General features: G+C 38.6%; 1 protein-coding gene across 6 annotated transcripts in view; it reads left to right on the top strand.

The window, feature by feature from the left end:
• Nucleotides 1-20,364, top strand: part of LOC306881534 (ras GTPase-activating protein nGAP-like) — a 75,951-nt gene that overhangs the window by 50,340 nt on the left and 5,247 nt on the right. For 4 of the 6 annotated variants that reach the window (XM_079435693.1, XM_079435692.1, XM_079435696.1 and 1 more), the window contains 13 exons: nt 1,322-1,431; nt 4,643-4,755; nt 10,914-11,067; nt 13,366-13,464; nt 13,569-14,123; nt 14,211-14,355; nt 14,432-14,576; nt 14,887-15,123; nt 15,418-15,619; nt 17,391-17,590; nt 18,845-19,811; nt 19,897-20,028; nt 20,118-20,320. In XM_079435693.1, the coding sequence (XP_079291819.1) occupies nt 1,322-1,431; nt 4,643-4,755; nt 10,914-11,067; nt 13,366-13,464; nt 13,569-14,123; nt 14,211-14,355; nt 14,432-14,576; nt 14,887-15,123; nt 15,418-15,619; nt 17,391-17,590; nt 18,845-19,811; nt 19,897-20,028; nt 20,118-20,320 (3,262 nt within the window). The remainder of the gene's footprint in view (nt 1-1,321; nt 1,432-4,642; nt 4,756-10,913; nt 11,068-13,365; nt 13,465-13,568; nt 14,124-14,210; nt 14,356-14,431; nt 14,577-14,886; nt 15,124-15,417; nt 15,620-17,390; nt 17,591-18,844; nt 19,812-19,896; nt 20,029-20,117; nt 20,321-20,364) is intronic. The other 2 variants (XM_079435694.1, XM_079435697.1) reach the window with 1 other exon arrangement.

Here is a 20,364-nt window from a genome sequence, read left to right as displayed (position 1 = left end):
GTGTCCATCTGGAAGTCTGGTGGTGGCAGGTAGAGTGAGCGATCATGAGTGGATGGATGAGTGCTTTATTAAGAGGACTTACTGAAAGCTTTGGGTTAATTCACTCTTTTAAACCTGTCTGACTGGCACTTTAGCAAGACGTGAGCTCTCTGTTTGCGACCCGCTGGGCATCATTAAGGGAGAGAGAGATTTACAGAGGGCAGGTGACTTTATTCGACCCCAGACTACATTTAAGACTGGTGAGGAGGATCAATCATGGGTGCAGGGGCAGTTTTGAAATGTGGAAGCAAAGGAAGACACACCTGTCTTTTTAAAACATCATTATTAGGGATGCTCATAAAATAATGTTCTTGTGCATCCTTAATCTTATTTATAAAAAATAGTTTGTGGTCTGTAAGATTTTGTATTGGTACTTAAAAGAAAACTCTTTTGTTCACGAAGGCTACATGTCATTACAATTTAAACTAACTGTTTTATATTTTAATATATTTTAAAAAGTAGTTTATTCCTGTGATGGCAAAACCGATGACTCACAAGCATATTTAACTTCCCGCTCCTTGAGTTCTCTCCACCGCTAGTAAGCTGCTCTGATATTTACGCGGATCTTACCTCTTACCTGATCGTAACCCTTCTTTTTTAATGTTTTGTTCCTCCGATATTTTCCTGTTTTTATCTTCTAGTTCTCTCTATCTATAGTCGAACTGCTAATCTCCGTCCTGTACACTCAAACTGAGCGCTGTATCATTACAAGACACGACCCTTACTGCTGATTGGCTGCGAGTGTGTTTTGGGACATGGCCCGACACTGAAAAGCGTTTTTCAAAAATTGCTTTGTGCACCTTTAATGTATGATATATAAATAGAAACTATATACAGACAAAATGTAATATGCAACTAATGCTGGCATAGAACTACTTAATTGCCATGCAGTTGAATATACACCACTGCACTGTTGCGTTCTGATTGGCCTTTAAGTATTCATATTATAGACCTAAGCTATAACATAATGAAATAATTATTAATTATGTGTCAGCCATCATTTCTAAATTAGTGAAGCCACAGTAGTAATAATGTTTGGCACAAATGTTGATTCCACTTAGAAAGTTTCCTGTGTCTGCAGTGTCAGTAATTCATCAGTAACACCAAACTTCTTCCTGGAAGTCAGTGGGACTTCCCAGTGTTACAGCTTTCCAACTCAATGTTTTAAATATCTGTAGTTCTCTGATCATTAGTATGCCTATTAAAACATTTAAAGACACCCTCCCAGTCTCTCTGAAGACTTCCTCTGGTCTAATCCCTACTTTCCTCTCTTTTCTCACAGCGGAAGCATCTGCGGAGCGCTCTCCCAGGCGGAGGAGCATATCGGGGCTGGGCAGCTCAGAGAAGAACATTTCCATGGATGGCCCCAACTCCTCACCATTCAAAGTGCCTGTGAGTTCATTTAGCAAAGCACTCTTATCAGCATTATACCAGTTCATCATCACATCTCTCTGGCCTCGGTTTCTTGTCACAGTCTGCAATGCCAGCACTCTTTGTCCTTCAGCTACTATTTCATTTTTAGGCCCCTGAATGTCTTTTTGTGGGCTATTAGAGCTTACTTTGCTCTTTAGCTTGCTGACCAGTGTAATCTTCATCCAGTGTATTTTTTTATGTATTAGTATTATTTTTCAGTTCATTTAAATGAATTGTTTGAATGAGCTGAATCACAGGCTCAGACTCAGCAATGCTAAAAGTTCATGACTATTCAGGAGAGCATTTGATTTTTGTCTCAACTTGCTCAGCTGAAAAGTTCCATTCACAATTCAGTGTTTTATTAAAAATGATGTGATGTTTTGTAATGCTGCACTGCTAAATTCTTTAAAAAGTGACTGGAACAAATATGCTCTACAAATATTGTGGAGACAGCTGAGCTGCTGACAAAAATATAAAAGGATTGGTTTACCCAAAAATGAAAATTACCATCATGTACTCACCCTTGTGTTGTTCCAAACCAATATGGCTTGTCAAGTTTTGAATGATGAATAACAAAACTTTGAACAAACAAATGTAAACTAAAATCTTGCTTGAACCTGTTTTCAACATTAACTGTCTTTTGAAAAAATCGCTTTAAAGGGACATTTAACCAAAAAAAATAAACTTCTGTCATCATTTACTCACCCTCATGTCATTCTGTGGAAGACAAAAGATATTTAGAACAACATGCAACCCTTTTACTTATATGGACAAACAACAGAGACTTTTTGTGTGTGTTCCACAGAAGAATGTAAGTCATACAAGTTTGAAACAACAGTAAATTACTTTAATATTTGTATTTTTTCATATTAATGTCTCTGCTGTGCTGTTACTCCCCACTATCAATCGTCGTCTTTTACAAGAGGCTGGTTACATGTCACACTGCACTGATGTAGAAATAGAGCAGAGTTCCTGCTTGGGTTAAATGCCCCACTTTAATTACCCTCTTGAGCCCCTGATTAGTGAAGCGTCGTCCTCCTCTGTTTATCTCCAGCCACTAATGGTCTTCCTTATTCCACCAGTTCCTATGTGTGAGGACAGGGGTTCAGCACAATGATGTATGTATGGTGTATGCACATACCTTTTGAGTTTTTTATGCAGTATTTTCAGCACTGCATTGCATGAACAATGAGCAGACGCTCCCTCCGATAGCTATATTGTAACAAAGGCACATTCTGAAAACAGCCTGTGCCTCTGACTCGATGCATTAGAAATTGTTTAATGATATTTTTAACCAGGCAGGAAGTGGGACAAGGCAGATATTTATATCTCCAGCATTTCTGTGTGTCATTTTATAAGTGATTAATCGTACATATTTGGCTCTCTGTCACAAAATTCCTAGACAAATGAACTGATTTGGTGCACTCGGATAAAAGACTTGGATGTTTTTAATATGAAGTCTCATTACAGCTCAAGTCATTTTCTATTAAGAATATGGAAGCATTGATTGACAGGTGCATGGGGATTAATGGGCTCTGTTGAGGCAGCATATAATTGATGTATGAATTATGTGAAGACTGCATTGAAGCCTGTCAGTCTGTTGGACCGCCTGAATTTTAAGATATATTAGCAGTCGTCACATGATTCCCAGTGGAGCGGAAACTGTTAGTGAGGACTAACTTTGTATTAATGCCAACGATTTTGATATTGAATGCTTATAAAATACTGTGGTGTTTAAGTGGGAATTTGAAAGACATTTTGATCTTTGCGAGACAATTTCCAAGGCTCTCTCAGGCTTTATACAGTGACACCCTCCACATTAGTGCTTCGTCACTCTCTCTCTTCTTCTCTTTTCTTTTTACCCTCTCTATTTCACTTTTCAAACATAAAGCTTTCTCTCATCTTTCTTCTGATGAGGAATGACTAATATATCACATACGATCTCGCTTCTTTTCTGTTAATGGCCTTTTACTAGCCAAACGCTCTCCTACTTACAGTCTGGCACTCATCTGAACAAGATAAATCTCACTTCCCCTGCCCTATTTTTTTAGACATTGTCATTGTCCTACATGATTTTAATGTATAGCCGCTCAGCTAACCCTCTGTGATTTACTACAGATTTTTTTTTCTTCCCGGTTTTCTCTTCCTGCTTCCTCTTTTCTTCGTTATAATAAATTCACTGTAAAACAGGTTAGACAGTAGTATGTCTGGTCATATTTTCTGACTGGTAGGGAAGATTCTAGCAAATGCGATAAGCTGTTAATTATTTTCATATTCAAAATTTGTAATATCACCTGATGACCAATATAACATATATTTTATAATTCCTTTGAAAGTGGCTAATTGAGGCAGTTTTTCAGAGTTCGTTGCTTCTCCCAGAACAGACTTATTCAGTCAGATTTCACAATTAGAACAATAGCAATAATTTTTTTAGTTTGTTTCTCCTACAGTCTCAATCAATCAGATTTCATAGGCATAACAAAGCTATTTATTAAATGTATTTATTGTGGTCTTCCTACTAACTGAAATGAGTTAACACGCTCATTGGACATGAATGGATATGCTCATGCTGAGTATTTTTTTGTCCTTCCGGTTTTGCTGAAACTAGCACACCTTATAAGAACAGCTCATTCTGACCCAGAACCAAATATTACTCCCTTATATATCCGCACGTGGCCGTTTGAACTCTCTGACTTGGTTACTTATTAATATTTTGTTTTCCTTTAAGACATTGAGCAAGCACTGACTGTGCTACTAGCAGACGGTAAACTATTCAGCCGGCCTTGGCCATCCCATGTTACTCTGTGCGAGTGCATTTTCACCGCCAAGATAGACTGATATGTCTGCTGAAACGGTCTGTTGGATTTTACTTCAGCTGCCTGTCCTCTAATGTCCAAACCTGCTTTTGAAAGGTCAATGAAGTATTTGCGAAGTTGCCGTCTACTTTGTCATGATGGTGCTGTTGTCTCTGTCATATGTTCTCAGGGTCTTTCAGCGAGTGGTGTCCATGTATAATTGATCATGACTTTAAAGTTGTATATACAGACGCTTACTCATGAGCAAGGTTGAGTCATGCCGGGCACAGCCTCACACTCTGTCATTCATCGACTGAAAAACATGAGTTTCTCATAGGAACTCATCTGACTTTCTCTGTGCTTCATCTGACTTTCTCTGTGCTTCTGCTTCACAGGGTTTTTTAAGCAAACGACTGAAAGGATCCATCAAAAGAACGAAGAGTCAAACAAAGCTGGATCGCAACACAAGTTTTAGACTCCCATCGCTACGACCGACAGAAAATGACAGGTACAACTTACTCTTGTTTGTTTCTCATAAATGAATTCAGAGGGAACTTTGACTGAACCTCACTGAATTTTCTTCAGTCTTTTTTGTGTCTCTGCCCAGAATTTAAGAGACAGATGTGCAGATGTGTTATCTTTCAGATAAATTCAAAGCCATCTTTGTTTCTTTTTACACTGATTGAATACATATATATGAATGGATTATCTTTTCTACTAAACTTTTATAAGTAAAGCAATAGCTTTACTTTTTTCCACTTTTCTTTAATTATCAGCAGCTATTCAAAAAAAGGTGCTGGATGCTTATACTGCATAACAAGGCCAAAAATTCTGCTTAAATTCATGCCTGTGTCTTATAGAGAGCAGCTTGTTGGAAAATATGCTGTGCTGGGAGCTGGCATAACATGAGATCTGTTTTAAAAGAAATGTTAAACCTTTCAGGCAGTCTGACAGCTCTCTGGCAGAACCATTCTGGCAGTTTGTCCCTAATGAAGCTACTGTGCTAAAGCTGCGATTTATACTGCACTTACGTTACCAGTCAAAAGTTTGGATTCATTTTACTTCATTTATGGTTGGCATGATCTGAAAAACCTTTTGATTGCACCTTTTTTACTGCCCCCTAGTGGAATGCACTGTATTACAAATACTATGGCTGGTTAGCAGGGGCCAATTCTTCCCAAAACTACCATTTAGACCTGAAAAATGTTTCTCCATTGACCGACATTCAAATGTTCCCATGTGTTCTAACAAAAAAAATCAAAATTATTTCTAAGAAAAAATCTTTCTCCATTGATTGATTGTGTTCTGGTGAATTGAAATTGTTTGGTTTGGTTTTTGTTTAGTTTTTTGTTTGTTTGTTTTTTGGGGGGTTTTTGTTAGACCCAAACAATCTTATGTTCATTAATAACCCTTTTAAAAATTCCTATTTGTTCTAAACAAAATAAATCTTTTATTTTATTTTATTTTATCAATTTAACCTGTTAGCTTTCCCGTGTTACACTTTGTGCTTAATTTTATTTAATTTAATTTTTTACGAAATGACGTGTAATTAACTCAATAGGGGGATATAAACATTCATTAGAGTAATGGGTTGTCCAGCTATTAGTTCATTTTTTAAGATAACTTTTCATTAAGATAAGTTATTTTGTCTACCTTTAATATAAATGGCTTTTTTCATGTTTTATTGACCTCCTTCGTTCAAAATTGTCCACACAGATGATGTTGTATCATATGGACAGCTGCCTTTTGTTTTCTGTCATTTGATTAGTCAGATTTTCCTGTGATTTACTTCTTTGCAGTGCTGCGGTCGGGTGTGTAAGCGCTGTAAATCTTACTTCAGCTAGATGATAAATGGATAAACAGGGCTGTTAATAGCATTAGGGAAAGTCACTTTTGCTTTATTACCACACAAACTGTGTCACAGGCCTCAGGGCTGAATTAGGGCTGGTTAGCTTGGGTGACAAACCAGAAGTTGCATTCCCACCCTTTTTGTTTGTGTTTGCTGGAACAGGGTGAGACTTTGGGCTCTGGTTGAGATGTTGCTGGTGTGTCTGCTCTCTCTGTATACTCTAATGGCCACAGCTGCTGCGGTTAGACTACAGATGAGGAGGAGACGCGATTCTAATCACGCTGATTTCTCATGCTGCTCCTTGTGAATTGAGTGCATCTGTTTATGAGGAGCTCTTGCTCATAAAGTAATGCCGGGAAGGAGTGTGCGAGTGTTGTGGGACATGTGATAGTGTGGCCAAGACAGAGGAACTGCATGTGACAGTTTGATTGAGATGAATTACTACTGAACTCTCAACAGACATCTGTCACTGTGTTCACACATACACTTGTGTGCACATGTTTGGGTGCCTTTTAAGGGATAGTTCACCTAAAATGTAAACATGCATATGCAATTCCATTCTATTTTGTTTGGGGTGGTTAAGTTTTTTTTTGCTAATTTGATTTTCGATTTTCTAAGAAGTCTCTATGCTCACCAGGGCTACATTTATTTGATTAAAAATACAATAAAAATAGTTATATTATTACTTTTTAAAATAGTTATTTTTTCAAAATAAATAAATATTTATTTTTAATAAATGACTTTTATTTTAAAATATAAATAATTTATTTCTTTTTTGTATATTTTAAAATGTAATTAATTTCTGTTGTGGCAAAGTTGAATTGAAAAGCCATTACTCTAGTCTTCACAGTGTCAAATGATCCTTCAGAAATCATTCTGATATGCTGATTTTGAACTTTCTGATCCCAAACTTCTGAACGGTACTATATTTGCATTATCTACTTGTTTACGTACCATAAAAGTAGCCCATAGAACTTCATTCACTTTTTTCATACTGCTGAAATTCCAATTTGTTTTTCATATCTGATCTTTAGGACTCCCTGTCCTCACTGTCATTTTGCAAGTGATGAAATATGGTTTGTTTGTTCAGTGTAGTCCGTTTCCAGTGTATCTGCATCAGTTGATTTAGTAATAATGTCATTGTCAGCACGATGCTGAGAGATTTTCTTCTGCAACAACTGCGAGTAGCTGTCAGTGGAAAGAGAGGATGGAAAACTTTGATGGAAAAGTTTTGCATGACATCTCGCCGAGGGACAATTTAAGCAACATTTTACGCATTCATGCATATACTGCGTCTAAAATTGCTGACTCATTTACTATTGACTGCATTGACTACACAATGTCCTATCGTTCGCTAGATGCTGTACATCCCCGTATGACTGAGATGCATTTAAGAATTAGCTTTTCATCATATTTGAAACCACACACTATGAATATATTATAACACTTTAGATTAGGGAACACAATAAGTGTTTTCCCTCAAAAAACTCTTAATTTGCTGCTTATAGTAAGTCAGGTAATAAATTATGTTTAGGTATTGAGTAGAGTTAAGGAATCTAGAATATGGTCATGCAGAATTAGGCATTAGTATGTGCTTCATAAGTACTAATAAGCAGCCAGTATTCTAGTAATTTGTATGCTAACAAGCAATTATTTAATAGTAAATAGTGTTCCTAAGTGCTACCAAAATATCAGATGTGATAGCTGTGGTTTCCAGAAATTCACTGTAGAAAATACAGTGACAACGTTTCAGGTATTACTACGCAATAGCATATTGGTGCCTCATATTATTGTATATTTCATTAAATGTTATAATATTAATATACTGAATATCAAAATATGCTTTTAATTTTACAATGTACTGTTGACCACCATTATACAGGTGGAAAAACAGAAAAAAGACAAAAAATAATAATTAAATAACAGAAAATGTAAAATAGTACACCCTAATGTACATTGCTGGTAACAAAAATGAGAAGAAACAAAAAATATTTACACAAAATATAGTGTCAGTTTGTTTTTTTCACTCATTTTTTCATAATTGTGTTTTTAACAATGTTTTTCATTCATTATGTGGGGATTATTTTATTTATGTATTTATTTATTTATTGCTTATTTGTTCATTTACTTTTCAAACTACAAAATCTTTTACCAAAAGGTAACTACCAAACTACTAAAGCAAAGAAAATGCACCCAAACTTAATGTTTTGTGATCATGCCAAGAGCTAAACCTCTCTTCAGATAAGACTACAGTTTTCTGCTTTCTTGGCTTTGCTGAATAGCTGGCTATGGGAAAACATTTGAAGTTGTAGCTGAAAATAAAATGTAAATAGTACATTAGAGGCTTTGAAGTAATCGACCTTTGCTGTAGCAGAATCACCTCTCACTATGTGGTCTGAATGAAAATACTAGTCCTGTATTCATAGTGGACTTGGAAGCTTTGACTGTAAAGAGCTTGAATTTGGCACCGCAGTCCCAGCAGACTGATCAGATTTCTTGGATAATGTGGGAGAGCTGTGTCCGGATACGGGCTGACTGTGCACTGATCTGCTTAGCTGTCCAAGTCAGCGCTGGTGAAACGTATCGAGAGCTGGAAGTGAGCCCTCCATCAGGAGTCACCCTGCTGATGCTTTCTGCATCAGCTGTCCGATTCAATCTACCACACCTCTGTAAATGAAGACGGAAAGAGATGCTGTTTGGATGGAGGAGATGAATAGATGTATCTTGAACTCCACTCATAAACCACAGGCACTTAGGCTGAGAGTCAGATTCAGAAGTTTCAGTGAGTCAGTTCAGTAAATTTTATCTGATAAAAGATTCATTAGACTGATTTGTGATTCAGTAACTTGTGAGTTTGAGCAGTTTTATTAAAAGAGCTAACTCATAAGATTTGTGTGTTCACGCATCACACAACATTGATTGTGCTGTGTTTGTTTTTTTTATACAACCTGAGATGGTGTATTGTTTTTTTGTAGTTTTCCACGATATCTGGGCTGTATAACTGAATTATATTCAATTCTGACTGGAAGATCACATCACAGGGAAAATATGCGGTAATGTGGACAGATAATGGATGTTTTGTGATAAATGATGGGTCCTGTGTTTGGGTTCTGTTGGGATGTGAGCCAGATGAGAGGCCAGTCATTGTGGTAATCTGGTTTTTATCAAAAGTCAACAGGCATCACCACAGTTTCTCATAACGAAAGAAACTGATGCCAGCAGATTTTCTATTAGGCGCTTATGCTAGGATAGTCCATGTTGCGTGATCATATTTGCAAAGTCGTTGTATTCGACCTTATAGTAGATGTAAACTTGAAAACAAGCAAAAAGCTTTTGGTTTTAAGCTGCAAATTTCAATAATGGATTCGTTTTTAACTCTCTTTGGTTTTCAGCACAGAACTAAATGAGAATGTGGGTACAGTATGTTACAGCAGTAGCTGTCTCTTCCTAGCAGTCATTTTCTTTAGGCTTTTATGTAGTAGTAGTATTACATACTTTCATTGTATTGTACTCTGAGTCTGTGGTCAGTCTTTATATTGGTCTGCTGTAAAACACTTATTGATTGTACAGGCATATCTATAAATACATAAACATATATACACACTTCTGTTCAAAAGTTTGGGGTCAGCAAGTTTAGTTGTTTATTTCTTTTTAATATTAAGCAGCACAATTGTTTTTAGCATAAGAGACAACAAGTTTTTAAGAAATGTTTCTTGAGTAGCAAATCAGCATGTTAGAATGATCTCTGATGAATCATGTGACACTGAAGACACTGAGTAATAGCTGCTGAAAATTCAGCTTTTTCATCACAGGAATGTTTATTTCAAATATTTTAAATTTGAGACAATATTTTACATGTTAAATGAACATTTTAAAATATATTTAAAGAGAAAACAGTTCTTTTAAATGGTAATAATATTTAAAAAACACAGTAGAACAGTAGTATGTATATTTATGATATGCCTGTATTTTCTCTTCTGGTCTCATCTTAAGACTGAATTCTCATTAAACGAAACCCAATCATGAGAATAATGTCAAGGTGTGGATGTTGTGCAAGTGTGGCGGTAGTTCAGGTGTGAAGTGTGTGTGTGTGTGTGTGTGTGGAAGTGTAAGATGTTTGTGTAGTCAACTCATCCTTCGCTCCTCAGCTCCTCATAGGGCGGTCCCCATGGTAACATTCTCAAGGGGACTTTGCACTGGCCAGCCCTCTTTCTTGTTTGTCACATCAGCTTTCTGCGTCCTTTTTAACCTCACCTGAGCTACGGTGAAGTAGCTCTATGCCTGCATCAAAAAAATGAAGTGAAAACTATTGGATTGGAGACTTTTTTTCAGGAATGTGTTAATATCCTGATATGCTCTTGGGATACTCCTTCAAGTGGATCTTTAGTTGTTTTTCGTAGGTATAAACTTACTTTCTAGAAGCAGTGAGATTATGGAATTTGTTTCATGATAGATTATATAATAAATAATGTTTTAATTATTGTAAAGAAGTAGAAATTGGTTATTGTGTGTGTATTTGTAATGAAATGATTGTTTTTATCTATCTTATGTTTGACTGCCTCTCTGTGGCCGTACTCTGTAATTTCTTTTTTCTTTTACTAAAGCGATTCATAGGAGATTATAGTCAATCTTTCTGAGCCAAAACTATTTGTCACAGTTCTCATTTGCATATCGAATCTCCTCTGGCTGAGGACACTGTGTAGTCAGTGAGGAAGGAGACTGAAATATCAGAATCGGAAGAGAGGATATAATTATTACTAAATGATCTGGCTGAGTCTTAAGTAATTGAGTTTCTGTATTTCTGTGTGCTGTTGTAGGTCACGAGGCCTGCCCAAATTGAAGGAGTCCTGTTCCCATGAGTCTTTGCTGAGTCCAGGCAGTGCTGTTGAAGCTCTGGATCTGAGTATGGAGGAGGATGTCTACATCAAACCTTTACACAGCAGCATTCTAGGACAAGATTTCTGCTTTGAGGTACAAACTTCACCTCTTAGCATTAATCCCATGATCACATTGACGTTTATATGTAGACTACAATTCAAGTTTGTGTAAGTAAGATTTCTGATTCGAAATAAGCATCTTATGCTTTTCAAGGCTGCATTTATTTGATGAAAAATGCATTAAAACAGGAATATTGTGAGAGATTTTTACAATGTAAGGTAACGGTTTTCAATTTTAATACATTTTAAAATGTAATTTATTCCTATGATGGCAAAGCTAATTTTTTAGCAGCCATTACTCCAGTCTTTAATGTCACAGATTCCTGTAGAAATCATAAGTGTGCAAATTTGGTTCTCAAGAAACATTTCTTATTAGTATTAATGTTGAAAATATTTGTGCTATTTTAAGATTTTTTTGGTAAACAATCCAGTTTTCTGGATTCTTTGATGAATAGAAAGTTCAAAAGAACATAGTTTATTTGAAATAGAAATAAATGTTTCATTCTTGATTTTGATCAATTTAATATGTCCTTGCTGAATATAAATATATATTTCTTAAAAAAAAACATCTTACCAGCCCCAAACGTTTTACTATGGTGTATCTATCTTAACATCACACGTACATTCACATAATACACTGTCTGTCCAAAAAAAGTCACCACCTGGATTTAACTAAGCAAATAGGTAAGAGCCTCCCATTGGATTATTACTGCATGGATGATTATGATTCAGCTGGCAACAAGTTATTTAACCCTAACTGATGCAGTGAGTAGCTTCTCATTTCTTAAACAACCATGTTGGAAGACACATCTTGTGGTCGTGGAGAAGATGTTAATCTGTTTGAGAAGGGTCAAATTATTGGCATGCATCAAGCAAAGAAAACAACTAAGGAGATTGCTGAAACTACTAAAATTAGGTTAAGAACTGTCCCACGCATTATTAAACACTGTAAGAAATCAAGGACGAACTACAGGAATTCTTGCCTTCATGTCCTCATTTATTCTGGATAACACAAACGAATATACATGAGGACTCGTGTGGCAGCAATGCGCAACACTGAGGAAGAGAGAAAATTACACTTAATAATAATCAAAGAAACACCTGAGTGTGCATCACAGAGGGCTTTAAATCACAATCATACAAATATATCATGTGAATTCATCTGTTACATGAAATACGGCCTCAATTGAATCACTGCAAAAACGTGTGCGACCTACCGCTGTGACTTCTCATACAGACTGGGAAGCAGCAAAGCCAACCCCCCAAGTCAGCATGGCGGCAGGAAACGCCAAATATGGTCATGGCAAGTGGAATCACAAAATCATTTCTTAAATACACACCTGCTACATAAGGATAGTGGGGAACCATCATCTTCGAGGAAGAAATGTGGTCGGAAAAAAATCTTGAATGATCGTGATCGGCGATCACTTAAACATTTGGTGAAGTCAAATCATAAAAAACCAACAGTAGAACTCACTGCTATGTTTAATAGTGAAAGTAAGAGCATTTCCACACGCACAATGCGAAGGGAACTCAAGGGATTGGGACTAAACAGCTGTGTAGCCTTAAGAAAACCACTTATCAGTGAGGCTAATCGTAAAAAAAAGGCTTCAATTTGCTAGAGAGCATAAAGATTGGACTCTGGAGCAATGGAAGAAGGTCATGTGGTCTGATGACTCCAGATTTACCCTATTCGTGCACCCATCATGCCTAGTGCCTACCGCACAAGCCTGTGGGGGCAGTGCTATGATCTGGGGTTGCTGCAGTTGGTCAGGTCTAGGTTCAGCAATGTTATGTGCCCAAAGAATGAGGTCAGCTGACTACCTGAATATACTGAATGACCAGGTTATTCCATCAATGGACTTTTTTCTTCCCTGATGGCACTGGCATATTCCAAGATGACAGGGCCAGGATTCATTAGGCTCAAATTGTGAAAGAGTGGTTCAGGGAGCATGAGACATCATTTTCACACATGGATTGGCCACTACAGAGTCCCATTGAGAATCTTTGGGATGTGCTGGAGAAGACTTTGCGTGGCGGTCCGACTCCCCCATCATCAATACAAGATCTTGGCGAAAAATGAATGCAACTCTGGACAGGAATAAATGTTGTGGCATTGCAGAAGCTTATCGAAACCATGCCATGGCAAATGCATGCCGTAATCAAAACTAAAGGCGGTCCAACGAATTATAGAGTGTGACTTTTTTTTGGGATGGGCAGTGTATTTTGGAGGGGGTTATATTGGATGCAGTTCAGTTATTTATAATATTTGGATTAAATGAATGATTTACTTTATGAATGAATTGCTGAATTTCTCCCCCTCTTCATGTAGGTGGCATACTCAGGTGGAAGTAAGTGCTTCAGCTGCTCCTCTGCTGCTGAACGGGACAAATGGATGGAAAACCTCAAGAGAACTGTGCAGCCTAATAAGGTGACTATAAGATGTTTTTTTTTTTAATCAATGCAAAATCATACATGCTTGTTTTATAATTAAAATGAGCTGCTGTGACTCAATCTGTGTCATTCCATCATCAGGACAACTGCCGCCGGGCGGAAAACGTCCTCCGTTTGTGGATCATCGAGGCCAAAGATCTGCCACCGAAAAAGAAGTATTTCTGTGAGCTGTGTCTGGATGACGTGCTGTACGCCCGCACCACCAGCAAAACCCGCTCTGACTGCCTGTTCTGGGGGGAAAACTTTGAGTTTTCCGGCGTTCCGTCCATTAAGAGCATCACTGTACACATCTATCGTGATGTGGACAAGAAAAAGAAAAAGGACAAAAACAACTATGTGGGCCTGGTGAACATACCAGTGCAAGGAGTAATGGGAAGGCAGTTTGTGGAGAAGTGGTATCCGGTCAGCACCCCCACCACCAGCAAAACCAAAGGTGGAGGCCCCTCCATCCGCATCAAATCTCGCTTCCAGACTGTCTCCATCCTGCCCATGGAGCAGTACAAAGAGTTTGCGGAGTTTGTGACCAATAACTATACCATGTTGTGCTCTGTGTTGGAGCCTGTCATCAGCGTGAAGAACAAAGAGGAGATGGCCAGTGCACTCGTGCACATACTGCAGAGCACGGGACGGGCGAAGGTACGATGCCAATTGAGATCTCAATACCTTAAATTAGCTATAAATCACTTGTTTATGATTAGAAGTTGATTGAACTTTCTTTATTAGGACTTCCTAACGGATCTGGTGATGTCAGAGGTGGATCGCTGCGCTGATCATGACGTGCTGATCTTTAGGGAAAACACGCTAGCCACCAAAGCCATTGAAGAATACCTCAAATTGGTGGGACAGAAGTACCTACATGATGCACTAGGTAAGTTTAATGTTTACCTTGGTGTATTAAGAAGCGTGTGTAGCACTTTACTTATTTGTTTGTGTTTGCTTTGTAGGAGAGTTTATTAAAGCTCTTTATGAGTCAGATGAAAATTGTGAAGTAGACCCATCGAAGTGCTCCAGCAATGAGCTTCCAGAGCACCAAAGTAACCTGAAGATGTGCTGTGAGCTGGCCTTCTGCAAGATCATCAACTCTTATTGGTAACTTTTTCAATTCCTTGAACTTATAACTGAAACTTCTAAATTTTTAAATATATTAAAATAAAATTAAAAAACGTATTTAAATTGTAATAAAAGTTACCGACTTGGCGAGCATAAGAAACATCTTTCAAAAACATAAAGAATATTGCCAACCCCAAAGTTGTGAACATCAGTATACGTTTATGCAGTTCACAATGTTTCCACTGGTAACTAGAAATACAATTTCATTGCTCTTGTTTGTAGTTTGTTCATATGTTCATGCTTGCAATTGCATTAGTTCCATCCTAACCTTCTGCTGTGCTCTGGTCAGTGTGTTTCCACGGGAACTAAAGGAGGTGTTTGCATCATGGAAGCAGCAGTGTCATGCTCGAGGGAAGCAGGACATCAGTCAGCGTCTGATTAGCGCATCGCTCTTCCTGCGTTTCCTGTGCCCTGCCATCATGTCCCCTTCACTCTTCAGTCTCATGCAGGAATACCCAGATGACCGTACCTCTCGAACACTCACCCTCATTGCCAAAGTCATCCAGAATCTCGCTAACTTTGCCAAGTATGTCAGGAACACTCTTCATGCAGTACACAGTGATTACTTCATAAAATTCATAATATTAAATAGTTTCAGATTTTTAATGTGAAAATGGGAATTTGAGTCAAAATGGCTTCATTTTGTTATGGAAATCAGGTGACACTTACATAATCGGTGTATGGACACATTCTAATGTTATGTATAAATATTGGAATATTCTTGTGTGTTAATGTAGTCATCATGAAACTGTCTGTCTGCCTTTGAGCACTCTCACTACTTTTGAATTTCTTATGCATTTCATATTCTCTGTTACATAAGATTCGGAAATAAAGAGGAGTACATGGCCTTCATGAATGACTTCCTGGAACACGAGTGGGCTGGTATGACCCGTTTTCTGCTCGAAATCTCGAATCTTGAGACTATCTCCAACACCCCAGGCTTTGAGGGCTACATTGACCTGGGCCATGAGCTGTCGGTGCTACACTCACTACTGTGGGAGGTGGTGTCTCAGCTGGACAAGGTACAGAAATCCCTCCAAACCATTATACTGCAACAATACCTCTTACAAACAAAATCTACCGTAGCCTAATGTCTGGTTTTACAGAGATTTACAACAGCTAAGCTTCAATTTGTTCAAGAGGCGTGACAGTGGGGGGTGTAAAAATGCACCTGCTTACAAAAGATGTTATGTAAACCTCTTGCACTCAGTATTTTTTTTTTCTTTAAAACGTTTGACATAGAAAAAAATAGTAATCACCAGGGCTGGGGAAAAAAATATATTTCTCAATTTTAATCGATTCTTTTTATGAAACGATATCGATTCTTAAGTCCCAAGAATCAATTAGTCTAACCTGTTTTCAGTTATTGAACAGAAGATTGTTGCGTGCATCACATCCAATAAATCGCGGTAAGCTTTGTGATTTGTTACTTTTGATATGAAATAAAGTCTCAGATTTCAAATTCTGTGCATTTTTATTACAATATTCAAAGAACGTCATATTTACCTCAGAAAAAAAACAAAAACAAATTTGGTGGCCATAAACTTTAGTCAGCTATAAAAATTAACTCTAGAGAGGAGAATTGCTAAATATCTGCACCATATAACATAATCATTGTAATTTTTACTGTTCTTCAGTATTTAAGTTTGAATAAATACATCAAGTTTCCATGACAGCCATCATTTAAATGTTTATATTTCAAATGTTAAAATAATTGGAGTAGAAATATAATTATGTAATTTAAAGTTAGCTTTTAGTTTATTTTAGTATTAGAATTTTAACCTTCAATATTATAGTAATGATAGCCTATATATAAAAAAATTAATTGGTATTGAATCGAAATCAGAATCGAATCGCAAGCTTGTAAAGCATAATCGAATCGAATCGTGAAGTTTGTGTCAAAACCCAGCCCTAGTATTTACGCGACATAAGCAAATGCAACATGAACGCTACTCGACATAAACTAAAAAAATACTGAGTGCACATGTAAGTAATAATTAAGAATGGCCATGTCTCAAAATCAGGAAGCACATTTCATACCTTTTTGGTATTGCCGCAAATGTTTTCTGTTGAGCTGTGTGCTTCATGTCAGTAATGCTTGATCCCCACTAAACGTTGTATAGTTCTAGCAGATTTTAAATGTTCAACCTGACATTGCAGTGTTAATGTCATAATTCATTGTTTAAGTTAAGTTAGCCTCAAGATGAATGTCCCTGTTAAATCTGGAACAGTCTGTTTAATGGCATTGGACACATTGGAGTGCATTCATACCCTTCCCCTAACCCTTGCTGACCTGTTGCGTCTGGAGCATGGTTTTGTTTTGACTGCGATTTAAAACCTCCCTGCACAATATTTTTGTTTCCGCCATGAGTTAATTCATCTCAACCTTTCTTTTATCTCGTCTTAGACATAACCTTCTGTTGTTGTTTGATGCATGACCTGCATTTCACCATTTTTACCTCGTTTGTTTCTGTTTGTTGTTTTTGGAACTGCTTTTGCCATTTTTAAAGAAGCATGTGTTTGGTTTTTCTTTTATTTATCCCTAATTTGACTTTTTTCCTTTTGTTTTCTCCTCTGTTTACCCATGCCACTATCCATTCCACCCTTTCCTGTCCGACACACTGTGTCTCCATGGTTACGCTGTCCTACCACCAATGCATTATGGTGCCTACTATCTCGACCAACCAAAAAAACCCTCCTGCCAACCCACCAATCTGCCATCTGCACCCTCAAACTCTCGGGCTCCATGTGGTTGCCCTCTGTGGTCCATAATGTGGTTACGCGCCAACCCAGGGTGACAATTCCTTCCTGCAGGCGACGGTGGCCAAACTGGGGCCCCTGCCACGTATACTTGGCGATATCACCCGTTCGCTGTCCAGCCCCACCCCCATCCAGCAGCAGCTCAGGCGCTTCCAGGACCACAGCTCTGCTCATGACATCAGTGGGAGTGTGTCCTCAGGACTGCAGAGAATATTTGAAGACCCAGCAGACAGGTAGGACATTGCTGGATTTTATAATTTTTTTCTACTTCATGTATGACTCTTGCGCTATATTCTAAATCACCTAAAGCCATAATTAAGCTTGTGCGTGGAACAGACTGAAACTATTTGTTTGTTATACCAAAATTATAGTAGTTACTCGCTCATCCACAAGATCAAACGTGGTGCGTTCCTAAAAGGAGAAGAACATCATTGATTCTCACATGTATTGTGAAAGTGCCAAGTTTGAAGGGCCATTTCTGGTTAAAGATGCGATGTAATGGAAGGAGCGACAGATCTTTTCTTCTCTATTGTGATGTACATCTGAGTGAAGCAGGTTATTGAAAAGATCAAAAAATTTGGGTGGGAACTCTTATCATTTCACTAGACGATTAAGTTGTGACAATTTTAATGACAAAACCAGTCATAAGGGTCAATTTTATGAAATTGAGATTTATACATAAAAAATCTCATTTATACTTAAGTATTTGGCCAAGATACAGCTATTTGAAAATCTGTAATGTGAGGGTGCAAAAAAATTTAAATATTGAGAAAACTGCCTTTAAAGCAATGCATATTATATCTTCATGGAACATGATATTTACTTAATATCCTAATGATTTTTGGCATAAAAGAAAAATCAATAATTTTGACCCATACAATGTATTGTTGATTACTGCTACAAATATACCCGTGCGACTTGAGACTGGTTTTGTGGTCCAGGGTCACAAATTAAAAGGTCAAAAGAAAGAAATAGATTTATGGATGAATCATTCACAATAGATTGTCCGTTTAGAAGGTAGATAGGGTGAGTTTCCATTTCATGCCATCTCATTCTGTGACACATACCACACTTATCCAAAGACTGGATTTAGAACTGGTCTATCCAGTCAATAATGGATGAATTGAACCAAGTCCCGTCCTACTTTTTCTTCTTTTTTTTTTTTTTTTTTGGGTAGTCCATTTCACTTGGATGTACATCACAATACAGAAGAAAAGATCTGTCCCAACTTACGTTTCATCGTAACTTTTAAAAAGGCTTCAGAATAGATGACTGTCAAGCCTACTTATATTTCTCTGAGAAGGCCAATCGGTATCAGACAAGGATAGACCACAATGCATTGTAACACCAATGTATGAATGAACATTACATTAGCACAAGTAACTTTCCAAAACCACTGAGACTTTAAATGGTCCATTAAAATAAAATGTGCAATATTATTACTGCATTATTCTTATATATTCATTCTTCTGTATCTTGTTCCTCAGTGAAATGAGGAGCATCAAATCCCCTGTCCAGGAGCACATGGAGGCCTTAGTCCGAGGGAAGCATCCTTTATTGGGTCAGCAGTCCTCCACTCACAGCATGAGCTTTTCTGACAAAGAGGAGCGAGACAGTCCACTCCCAAATGGACGCAGTATATCTCTAATGGACCTGCAGGACTCTTACCTGGCACAGGGGCATCCGGGTCCTAACTCTCTCAACGACGCCCCACCTAGAATAGGCCGAGTGGGCTCTCAAGCCTCCATCGGCCCTGTCCTACCTCCACACCTACACCAGCCCCCCGTCCATCCGAAAGTTCCCCAACTAAGAGACAACTTGCCACAAAGTGCCCCGCAAGTGCGGCGCCCTATACACCCCTCCCTCAGCCAGCAGCGTAGCCTGCAACCGCTGTCTTTCCAAAACCCCGTTTACCACCTCAGTAACCTGCACGCACAATCCACGCACTCAACCCAGTCCACGCACTCCGCCCAGTCCCTGCAGCCGGACTCCAGCTCGGAGAACCTGAGCACGGGCAGCTCTCGGAGTGCCAGTCCCAGTGCGTCAGGAGGCCGGGGAGCAACTCCCAGAGCACGGATGCCCTCCACCAGCAGCGTGGAGGAAGAACTCACCCGCAAAAGTATCCAGGGACAAGAAACGCCTCCTCCCACAGCACGGTGGCACCCTCCCCTGGCAGATCAGCACTCAGGAGCCCAGGTTGTGGCGGTGCCGAGGCAGAGCAGCGCAGGTACGGCACATATCGTGAAGGTGGAGCAACAGAGTCGAGGAGTGGGCTTGGTGGCAGGAAACGCAGGGGCACGAACTCCAAGATCGCTTCCTCACAGTACTTCCCTGCGTAGCAGCAGCAGCATCAGCATCAACACTGAACCCATGCAGCAAAGCGGTGAGAGATCTAAACAGCAGTCCACATGCTCCAGAGACAGTTCGGTTCCAGGAGGACGAGGGACCAAACAGGTAAAGACCGAGATGAAGAAAGAGAGTTTGCTTTATCCAGACATGTTTGAACCAAAATAATGTTTTCTTTGCATGTGTCCATAAGGTACAGTCACCTGTAGCGTCAGTCACCATGTCCCCGGTGGAGCGAACGGCAGCATGGGTCCTCAATAACGGCCAGTATGAAGATGAGCAAGAGGAAGGACCGAGCAAAGATGATGCCAAACATGTAGAGAAGGTAAAAAATAAAAAGGAGAAATTGCAGCAGATATGCATTAGATAATCACTATAGAAGGTTTTAAGATGTTCCACTCTTTTTCTCTGAAGTACGAACAGGAAATCTCAAAGCTGAAGGAGCGTCTGCGGGCGTCTAGTCGGCGACTGGAGGAATATGAGAGGCGGCTGCTGGCACAGGAACAGCAGATGCAGAAGCTGCTCTTGGAATACAAGGCTCGATTGGAGGACAGTGAGGACCGTCTGCGCAGACAACAAGAGGAGAAAGACAGCCAGATGAAGAGTATTATCTGCAGGTGAGTGTATGACCAAATTTACAGTATATATAAAGGAGTGAAAA

This window comes from Barbus barbus, assembly GCF_936440315.1.
Source record: "Barbus barbus genome assembly, chromosome: 15".
NCBI lineage: Eukaryota > Metazoa > Chordata > Actinopteri > Cypriniformes > Cyprinidae > Barbus > Barbus barbus.
This window is presented reverse-complemented; position numbering and strand designations above follow the sequence as displayed.